The 11,089-nt window shown below is 47.3% G+C and overlaps 1 protein-coding gene and 1 pseudogene across 1 annotated transcript; both read left to right on the top strand.

Moving 5' to 3' along the window:
• Positions 1 to 2,586: 2,586 nt before the first annotated feature.
• LOC136463842 (EIN3-binding F-box protein 2-like) lies at positions 2,587 to 4,485 on the top strand (annotated as a pseudogene).
• A 4,203-nt stretch (positions 4,486 to 8,688) lies between these two features.
• LOC136463841 (homeobox-leucine zipper protein HOX6-like) lies at positions 8,689 to 10,073 on the top strand. The gene is made up of 2 exons (XM_066462820.1): positions 8,689 to 9,225; positions 9,390 to 10,073. Exons 1-2 carry the CDS (start codon positions 8,863 to 8,865, stop codon positions 9,750 to 9,752), a joined length of 726 nt encoding a protein of 241 aa, XP_066318917.1. The 5' UTR covers positions 8,689 to 8,862; the 3' UTR covers positions 9,753 to 10,073.
• Positions 10,074 to 11,089: the final 1,016 nt, after the last annotated feature.

The raw sequence follows: 11,089 nt of genomic DNA, 5'->3' as shown, positions 1-11,089 counted from the left end.
GTTAAGTGCATTAAGGATGAAAGGGAGTATCTCTTGGTAAAGGAGGATGAGATCCGACATCGATGGCAAGAGTATTTTGACAAATTGTTCAATGGTGAGAATATGGACATAACCTTTCAGTTGGATGACTCTTTTGATGACACCAATAGGCGCTTTGTGCGGAGAATCCAAGAATCTGAGGTCAGAGAGGCGTTGAAAAGGATGAAAGGAGGTAAGGCGATGGGACCGGATGGTATCCCAATCGAGGTGTGGAGATGCCTCGGGGACATAGCTATAGTATGGTTAACCAAGCTGTTCAACCATATTTTTCGATCGAACAAGATGCCTGATGAGTGGAGAAGAAGTATATTGGTACCGATCTACAAGAATAAAGGGGATATTCAAAGTTGTACAAATTACCGAGGAATTAAGTTGATGAGCCATACTATGAAGCTATGGGAGAGAGTTATCGAGCATCACTTGAGAGCAATAACGCGGGTCTCTATGAACCAATTTGGTTTCATGCCCGGAAGGTCAACCATGGAAGCCATTTTCTTAATAAGACAAGTTATGGAGCGGTATAGGGAGAAGAAGAAGGACCTACACATGGTTTTTATTGACTTGGAGAAGGCTTATGATAAAATACCAAGGAATGTTATGTGGTGGGCGTTGGACAAACATAAAGTCCCAATGAAGTACGTCGGGCTCATTAAGGACATGTACAGCAATGTTGTGACTAGAGTTCGAACAAGTGATGGAGACACGGATGACTTCCCAATTAGGATAGGACTACATCAAGGGTCAGCTTTGAGCCCTTATTTGTTTGCTTTAGTGATGGATGAGGTCACAAGGGACATACAAGGGGACATCCCTTGTGTATGCTTTTCGCGGACGATGTAGTGCTAGTTGATGAAAGCCGGACAGGAGTGAATCAGAAACTGGAGTTATGGCGGGAGACTTTGGAGTCCAAAGGTTTTAGACTTAGTAGAACTAAAACTGAGTATATGAGATGTGACTTCGGCACTACTACTCGAGGAGGAGGAAGATGTTAGTTTGGAAGGTCAAGTAGTGCCTAGGAAGGATACCTTTCGATATTTAGGATCAATGCTACAGAGGGACGAGGATATTGATGAAGATGTTAGCCATAGAATCAAAGCAGGGTGGATGAAGTGGCGGCAAGCGTCTGGTGTCCTATGTGACAAAAGGGTACCACAGAAGCTAAAAGGCAAGTTTTATATAGGACGGCGATTAGACCTGCTATGTTGTATGGTGCAGAATGTTGGCCTACGAAAGACGACATATTCAACAGCTAAGTGTCGCGGAAATGCGTATGTTGCGTTGGATTTGCGGTCATACAAGAAGGGATCGAGTTCGGAACGATGATATATGTGAGAGATTAGGGGTAGCGCCAATTGAAGAAAAGCTTGTCCAACACCGGTTGAGATGGTTTGGACATGTGCAACGGAGACCTCCAGATGCACCGGTGCGTAGTGGAATCCTAAGTCAGGATAGTAACGTGAAGAGAGGCAGAGGAAGACCGAAGTTGACTTGGGTAGAGGCAATAAAAGGAGACTTGAAAGGATAGAATATACCCAAAGACTTAGCCTTAGATAGGAGTGCTTGGAAGACAGCTATTCACGTGCCTGAACCTTGATTGCTTCTGTTGGGTTTCAACTCTAGCCTACCCCAACTTGTTTGGGACTTAAAGGCTTTGTTGTTGTTGGAAAAATGAAGAGAGATGTACAGTTCTCGAATCTTCCGTGTTTTGGTGATCTGGTTGTTTGGTTTGGTGCAAGTCATATGTGGAGTGGAGGATGGGTCTTAGCAATGAAGTTGGCATGAGTCAAGATGTACAGGCAGCTTGCTCGGGGTTTACATATTGCATGGAGGTGGTGGTTGGCTGCACCTTGCCTAACTAAAAGGTTGCCTGGCGAAGATTTTTGATAAAAAAAAGCAAACAAACTTGCCCTTCAATCTTAGTTTTATTAAATTGGAATAAATGTAAATTCCCAATATATTTCTTGAAATGGAAAGTTTGCATTATGCATTACTACAAGATGGATTCATGCGCAATTAAGGCTTTCTGAACTTTTACCAGTATCAACAACAACAACAACAACAACAACAACAACAAAGCCTTTAACTTTTACCAGTATATGTAAACAAACTTCTATACTGGGCAGTTGAAAATAACATTGATAGATCATCTTCAATAACATTATCAGGTTAATTTTGCTTTCTTGCTATATGGTTGGTAAAACACAACTGATGACGACCATGCTTTGCTGTTTTTGGATAGTGACTAACACACTTAGAAAAAAAACTATATGTTTGCAGTAGGTGGTACATGCTATTTATGCAAATGAAAGTTCCTTTTTAGGAATGTAAACAGAGTTCTGGAGTTTAGGATTTTTTGGGTATCTTTTGTGATGCATTCATATTATTAGTAAAGGTATATGTTGCAGTACAATATATTTATATTTCTTTGTTTGGAAGAGTTTTTTGCATGCCAATATTTTATTAAAGATTTCCCAACTCAATTCATAATCAGTTCATTATTTCTTCATGCCACCAAATCTGATCGAAATTGTTTGTATGGCAGGAAACATGAGGCAATCAAGCTGCCTTAGAACTGCTTATGAATCCTGTAACAATATAAGACTAGGTTATTCCAATTATCAATCAAGAATTCTTCCACAGGACTTGATAAATGAGCTTCCAGAAGCTTGCATAGCTGAAATATTCAGGCATGTGGAAAACCCAGAAGATCGGCAGTCATGTGCCTCTGTCTGTTGGAGATGGGCCAACGTATTGGTCTCTCAGCGGCCAAACTTTTGGGGCCCCTTCAGTGTTCATCAAGCCGTTCACCCTTGCCTGCATCTGTCTAACGTTTATGACGTCAAGCTTGCAGCGGCTGTTGTTGACATATGCGCAAGGGATGTGGTGACTGATCTTGATCTTCATTGTGCGCCATGTGGGGCTGTTGTTGATGGAGTTCCACGGCTCACTGATAGTGCTATCCGTTTTGTAACCAGTGCATGCCGCAATCTGAAGTCAGTTTGTCTCGTTGACTGTCTCTCTCTCACGGATAAAGCTGCCAGGATCATTGCTTCAAACTGCCCTGCATTAGAAAATCTCGTTATGTTACAGTCTTCAATCAGTGATGATGGTCTTTCTCAGGTTGCTAAGCAATGCAGAAACCTGAAGTTCCTCCGTATCGAAGGGTGCTTGTCCATAACTGAGGTCTCTAAGAGCCCTTGTGCAGTATGCCAAGAGACTTGAGTCTCTTACTCTGGGAAGCTGCCCTCAAATTGGGCAAGATGCCATCTTGTCTTTACTGATGAACCAACCTTATCTGGACAAGCTTGAGCTCAAGGGCATGATGACTGGAGAATCACATATAAATTTTGCTAGACAATCATCAGCCCTCCATCAATTATGCTTATTTCGCCAGCTCTCTAGCCTCATCCTGGTGAAATGCCCAGGTTTACGGAACCTAGGCATGCTTAACTTTGCTAGAATTCACTTTCGATTGCTACGACATTTGGTAATTGATGACTGCAGGGGAGTGACAGAACTTGGCTTGAAGTGGCTGTTGGGCAATGCCATGAATCCCACTAAGCTTAAGACCATTAAACTTGTCAGGTTCCTATTTTTTACATATAAAGCTGCAATAGAAGTTATGTCCTTGATCAGCAGTACAATTGAATCAATGATTATGGATTCATGTGATTTTGGCATGATAATGCCACACTATCTTGATGAAGCTGTGGCCTGTGAGTGTCCCAAGCTGAAGGTGATCAGTATGGAGCACTGTGAGAGAACTATGGAGCTGCTCTTATTATGGGTCAACATGGTGTGTCGTGGGCTTAAGGAGCTTAGGCTCGTTGGCTTTCCAGCACGTGGTCAGGCTTCTCATATGGAACTCATTTTAAGTGGCATCCTGCACAGCAATGGGATCACAAAGGTTGAACTGCAATCCTACCATTTGACAGACAGGCATGTTTGCATTGTAGCTCAATCATGCCAGGGAGCTCTGCAGGAACTTATATTGGGTGAATGCCCGAACATCCGGGGCAACTTTGTCGTGTGTCTCAGAGAGTCTTGCCCCAATCTAATCAAGTTGACCTTGAATCATATTCAAATCAGCGATGTCCAAATCAGGATTCTTATGCTTGTAGGATTTCACCAACTTGAGGAGTTTAGTTTAATGGAGTGCCCCTTGATCACTGATAGGTTACTAGCTATCTTACATGCATCAACCTTGCCCAACCTGAAGAGAATCAATTTGTCAGGTTGCCCTAATGTCACCCAGGAGGCTGTTGCCATTTACCAGCGTCGCTGGGAAATCGAGTACTAAGGGAGCTGAACCTCCAGAAGAAAAATAAACTTGGCTGTGTGCTTCTGTTTGCAGCTAAATCTGGTAGGGTCATCGTAAACTTTGATTTCACCTTTGAAACTTTTGTCGTCTTGTGGAACCGAAGTATGTGGTATCGTCCTTGACAATGTCGGTCCTGTTGCTGTTATGTTCACAGCTCCTCTGAGCTGCTGTGCTGCTTTTGTTTTCCGGTTTATATTTCTGGAGCATAAGGTGCTGGACTGCTTGTTCTGTTTGCCAAAAGATGCAAAAGTGTAGCCCAGATTTTGCATCTATGAACCTGTGACTGCTCACAGCAGAGGTGCTCGACAGCCCGTGCTTTTTTTGTTCTGATGATTGGCAACACCATCTATAATTTAATTTCATTTGTGTGGCAAGTCGAGATGAGAACACGGCGAAATGCCATTGTATCTGGTTTCAATGACAATTTCTCAGGTAGTGAGATCATGCTAGCCTCAGCGATCATGTAATGAGCAGGCAGTTGACGGGGCTTTGACCTCGACGCGGCGGCTACATCAGACGATTAGCTTATTACCTGATCGCTGAGAATGGACCTTAGCTTAGCCATTACCTGTCGTTGAAATGCTCCTCAAATGGTGTCATGCTCTTGGATCTATGCCTATCCATCAGGCTGCCGTCAGGTAATGGATCCTATGACGATGAGCAGTGCCTGATCATGACAAGCGAGCGACCAGAAAGCTCTTGGCTTAGCTATCTACTAGCTAGTACAAGTAGTAATCTCTGTGATCCTCGGAGCAAGCAAAGCATAGAAAAGCTCCATGACCCTTGATCATGGCGCTGTGCGGAGTCACCGGTTTCGACGAATCACAACATATTTGTTCAGCCTTCAGCGTCGGTCATGGGGGGTTCAGGTACAGGGTACAGGCAGCACTGTTCAGTGTTCGCCATGATCGTCCTCTTCCCCCCTGAAGGCTTGGCGTTCTCGAGTGATGGCGATGAGATCACGGACGAGTCAACAGCAGATTGTCCCCGTCGATCCGCCTGTGCGAGCGGAGCCCGCGTTGACTGTTGCTGTTCATCCCAGGGCTTGTCCTGGTCGAAGAAACCATATATATCTACGCTGCTTGTCCGAAAGGATCACGACGTCCGTCCACCACAGACAAAAGACAAAAGAAAAAGAAAAGTCTTCCTCTTCACGCAGTAAAAAAGGATCGGTCGGTCTCGATCGTTTACCTGCCTTACTTAGCAGCAGATTTACATTGCCAATTCACCGTGCAGACAAGCACGGTGGCGGTTGTCAGTTTATATTCTTCTCTACCAATATATGCCCAGCAAATCTACTCATCGGTTTTTCTTTTTTTTTTTAAAAAAACAGAGACAGGCCGCAGTACTTGTTGCAGTAACAACACATGGCGGCATGTATGAAACTATGTATGTATGAATTATGATGATATACGTATCTCGCCAGCCATACGGTTCAGTGAAGAAGCCAGTCGGGGACCGGAGATATTCGGTAGCCATTGGCCCTTCCGCCCTTGTCGATTCCGCGCCCGCGCTCGCGGCGGCCGTCGATCCATCCATCGATCGAGAGAGGGCCAGGGCCCATGCCGAAGGCACTGTAGCGGTAGTACGTGTCGCTGGCCGTGGCCGATTCCTCGCCTCTCGTTCGTTCGCTGGCCACCCGCTGCGGCGCTACCTGCCCGTCTCGTCCCGGCCGGCCATATGCCTCGCGTGATATCACCAGCAGTCCAGCACCACGCGGCCAGCCGATGCCGATAGATCGGCGCGCTGTAGCGTAGCGTAGCAGGAGGGCCCCCGTGAACAGTCTCCACGCCGTGCGGCAGCATTCATGTCGGGTAGGTTCTTGTTCGCCGCTATCTATCGGCTCCGGTCGAGTTTCGTTTAGACGCCGTTTAGTTCCACTTTATTTTACAAATTTTTTAAAGATTTTTCGTCACATCGAATCTTTGACGCATGCATAAAGCATTAAATATATAAAAAATAAAACTAATTACACATTTAGACGAAATTCACGAGACGAATCTTTTAAGCCTAATTAGATTATGATTGACACTAATTGCCAAATAACACAAAAATGCTACGGTATCATTTCACTAAAAATTTTGTAAACTAAACCGGGCCTTATTTGCCCGACGAAAAGTCGAAAACGATGGGATAAGTACTAAGTCGATAAAGTTTGGATGAGCACGAGCTCATCCGATCAGCGCCGGCCGGAAGACGTACATGCCCTGTCCAAACTTAAATTCGTCTTACACAATTAAAGCCACGTTCAAACGTAGACCCTAAACTACATACGGTCTGTTCGCTTGGTCGTAAACGATCGTAAATTTTTAGTCAGAATAGTATTTTTCTCTACCAAACCAGTCAGCAATAATAATCCACGATGTATACGATCGTTTTAGCCTAGCCTATAAAGACCCGGCCCGGCACTGAACAAATTCTTAGCTGTCTAATGAAACGACAGGGAAATCCAGACCCACATGAACAGAAAACCTGTAGCCTCTACGCGCGTACTTAGCCCACCCAGTCCGACGTTGCACCTGAACGTAATTTCCTATGCATTGAGTCCATTTGCAAACTGCGGCGAAAGGCCTTTCTATCTGTGTGCCCTTGTCAGTCAGTCCACGATAGGTAACTCATCAAGACACGAAAATCTGAGGGGCCATCATCGATGGCATAATACTCAACTTGATAAGATAGTAACCGGGAAGGGATCAACGAGAGCCAACTAGCCGGTCAGGGACTCGGAAGGGCGGTGTCAGACTTTGCTGCCGAACGGAGCGAGCGATCACACACACACGGTCCAAGCAAAAGTCGCCAGCGGCACCGGAAAAGGAGGACACCTGGATGACATGTGCAGGAGGCTGATAACCGTCCTGTTCGTTTGGCTGATAAGCTATGATTGAAAGTATCGTTGATTGATTTATTATGAGAGAAAAATACTGTTCGTTGTGAGGAAAAATACGGTGGGAACAGGGCTGGCTTGCCTTGCGCCTCCCAGTCCAACTCAACCGCGCCATCTGCTTGCTGTCTTTGTTTGGGCGCAGGCGCGTCACTGAAAATGAACCTGGGCGCTTTCGTGTCTATATAGGTGCCGTCAACGTAGACTAGCCAGTAGCCACAGTACGTGTAACGCGGACCACGCATCGTACTGAGCATAAAATGGTGATATGTGTATGGTACTCCGGAGCCCAAAATGTACTTCGCCGGTGGTGATTGCTGCAAACGTTGACAAGTTCGATCGGCGACGCCGTTTGAGAGCCGTATGCTAGCTCTTGAGTCTTGAGCAGCGAGGGTTCGGTTCCGCAGAATCGAAACAGCAGCTAGCGCCCGCGGAATCGAAACAACCTGGTGACACCACTCGCCCTGCAACCCCCGCCGGCCGCGGCCAAATTCAGCCGCGCGTCGTTAACCGCGCCACCACCACGACGGAACCCCCCGCGCTCCCCGAGGGGCGAGGGTTTGGCGGCCGGCAGGTAGCTAGCCTAGCCTGGCACGGGGACGCGCCGCCACTGCACGCCCGACACGTCCCTTCCTGCCCATCTTCCCAACCAACCAGCCAGCCAACCCCGCGCACGCAAGCGCAACGCAGCGCAGGAACGCGACGCCACGCGGGCAGTTTTTTAACCTTATCCCGCCCCGCCCCGCCGCGCCCGTACGCACGTCTCCCTCCGCACCAACCGGGTCGGCGCCAGCGGCACGCCCTGGCCCGCCCCACCCGCGCGCGGCGCCGTAACAAGCACCACCACTTGCTCGCACACGCACCGCGGCACCGGTAAAAATCGCGGCCGCCGTCGGCATGCGAGCTGGCGCTGGCTCTGGCTCCGTCGTTGGTGTAGGGTTTTGGTTACACATTCTAAAATTTATAGTACACATGTATGAAGTATTAAAAGTAGATTAATTATAAAATTAATTGTACAGATTGAGAATAATTTACGAGACGAATTTATTAGACCTAATTAGACTCATGTTTAGTCTTTCTAATTAGTATCTAAATATCCGATGTAATATCTACTAAATTTTAGTTCTTGAATTCGAACACCTCAAGTCCCTGTCATATCAAATGGACGAATACATGGAGTATTAAAAGTAGACTAATTATAAAACTAATTGCACAAATTAAGACTAATTTATAAGATGAATCTATTAAGCTTCATTAGATTCGTGTTTAGTCTTTCGACGATCCGAACACCCCCGAGGGATAGGGATCGGGAGCGAATTCCCGGCCTCTGTCTGCCCCACGACAGCGACGCGGGCGGGGCCGCGCGGCACAGCGCTCGCTAGCTAGCTATAGAGAGACTGGAGAGGGACAGGCCGCGCGCGCACACGCCACCGCGCTCCATTGGCCACGCCGTTGCCATCACGCCGATTAAACTAGTCGATCGCCCAGCTCGCCTCGCCTGTGATCGATCGGGCTGCTGCCTCCTCTCCTCCTCAGCGAGCTAGCCAGGCAACACTACTAGTACTAGCTCTAGCTGAGGAAGTGAGCTCGTGATCCGAGAGGCGTGCGTGCGTGCGCGGCCATGGACGGCGAGGACGACGTGCCGGAGTGGATGATGGAGGTGGGCGGCGGGGCCGGAGGGAAGGGAGGAAAAGGCGGCGGCGGCGCGCTGGACAAGAACAAGAAGCGCTTCAGCGAGGAGCAGATCAAGTCGCTGGAGTCCATGTTCGCGACGCAGACCAAGCTGGAGCCCCGGCAGAAGCTGCAGCTGGCGCGGGAGCTCGACCTGCAGCCGCGCCAGGTCGCCATCTGGTTCCAGAACAAGCGCGCGCGCTGGAAGTCCAAGCAGCTGGAGCGCGAGTACTCCGCGCTCCGCGACGACTACGACACGCTCCTCTGCAGCTACGAGTCCCTCAAGAAGGAGAAGCACGCGCTCCTCAAGCAGGTCAGGACGATGTCAAGCTCGTCACTCATCTCCCATCTCTCGTTCGTTCGCGCGCGCGCGCCCCGTGTTGATCCGTTGCATATATGCTCTCAGATGATCATGCATACATGCCCAGTTCATTTTTTCCCTAATGATCGATCGGTTCTTGAATGCGTTGCGTGCAGCTGGAGAAGCTGGCGGAGATGCTGCACGAGCCGCGGGGCAAGTACGGCGGCAATGCGGACGCCGGCGCCGGGGACGACGTGCGCTCGGGCGTCGGTGGCATGAAGGAGGAGTTAACGGACGCCGCTGGGGCCGCGCTCTACTCGTCCGAGGGCGGTGGCGCTGGCAAGTTCGCGCACTTCACGGACGACGACGTGGGAGCCCTCTTCCGGCCGTCTCCGCAGCCGATCGCAGCAGGCTTCACGTCGTCGGGGCCGCCGGAGCACCAGCCGTTCCAGTTCCACTCCAGCTGCTGGCCATCGTCGACGACGGAGCAGACCTGCAGCGGCTCGCAATGGTGGGAATTCGAGTCCCTCAGTGAGTGATCGATCGTCAGGTCAGATCATGCGACGACGATCACAACGGGCCACTCGATCGGTTCCAAGCACGTAATTAAGGACGAATTCTTAGGGGTCATCAGATCAGCCCCAGAGCAACGGTGTACATAGCTTCAGTAGATCAAAGTCCAGGTCTGTCCATCAAGCAGTTTCTTCTTTCTTCTCGTCATCATCATGCATGCAAACGAATTTAGATCAAAGTCCAGGTCTGTCCATCAAGCAGTTTCTTCTTTCTTCTCGTCATCGATCATCATGCATGCAAACGAAATTTTCTCTCCCCAACATCTTCCAACCTTGTCGTCTCTGTCAGATCATGTAATCCAGGAACATGTAGAGAAAGATCAAACGAGCTTATAGAGAAGGTCACATGCGAGCTCAGCTAGTCAATTTTATTCGCCAAGCATGTTCAATGGCTGCTTTCTTCGTTCGTTCTTTCTCCCAAAGATAGTAGATGAACAGCTAGCTAGCTATTAGAGAGAACATGAAAGTACAGATTGCAAAAAGATGCCGACGTGTTTGGCTAATAAGACGGGCTGAAAACACTGTTGGCTAATTTATTATGAAAAAAATACTATTTGTTGATTGAAAAAATACGGCTTATAAGCCAAACGAAGACAGGGATGGAGATTCTTAATCGAGCAGGAGAGGGGAAGGGAATCGAACAGCAAGGCTGAGTACAGTACGGGGGGAGGGTACAGGGTGGCACAGATCACACAAGTAACATGCATGCAGCATTGCAGCCATTCTTTTATGCAGATGATAAGGCGCGTTGTTTAGCTAGGTCAAGCCGAAATGCATTGTATATTTGTTTTTAATTTGATTGATAAGAGATCTCTAGTGTAGTTTAGTGTGGATCGCACTCAAGTTAAGGACGGCAAACGAAGGTACTGGTGCAAGCAAAGTTTCAATGGGCGTTCATTGAAAAAATAGTATAAATACATTTTCAACCTCCAACTTATATAGCAGTTCGATTTTCAACGAAATCGGGTGAAGTACGCCCCAACTATAAAAACTAGAGCTTGTTTGGAACGCAGGAATTTCACAGGAATTTTGTAGGAATTTTATAGGAATCAGTTCAATTTCACAGAAAAAACACAGGAACAGGAATTTTTTCCTGCAATCCAAACAGGCCCTAAATTTAATCCTCTTGCCGGTATCGTGGTTTTCTATTTTATAAAAATAATAACAATATAATTTATTGTCTAAAAATCCACATGATTTATTTTAAATCAGAAAAATATGAAAATTGTACCAATTTTATTTTCTAACAATTCTATCTACCTATTTATGATTTATATATAGTTATTTGAACTAATTTATTCATA

The sequence above is a fragment of the Miscanthus floridulus genome, chromosome 7, assembly GCF_019320115.1.
Source record: "Miscanthus floridulus cultivar M001 chromosome 7, ASM1932011v1, whole genome shotgun sequence".
Classification (NCBI taxonomy): domain Eukaryota; kingdom Viridiplantae; phylum Streptophyta; class Magnoliopsida; order Poales; family Poaceae; genus Miscanthus; species Miscanthus floridulus.
The sequence above is the reverse complement of the archived record's forward strand: the minus strand, read 5'-3'. Positions and strand labels throughout refer to the sequence as shown.

Coding starts and splice junctions, on each gene's coding strand:
- LOC136463841 (XM_066462820.1), top strand. CDS start 8,863: ATGGACGGCGAGGACGACGTGCCGGAGTGGATGATGGAGGTGGGCGGC. Junction 9,226..9,389: donor AGCACGCGCTCCTCAAGCAG/GTCAGGACGATG, acceptor CGTTGCGTGCAG/CTGGAGAAGCTGGCGGAGAT.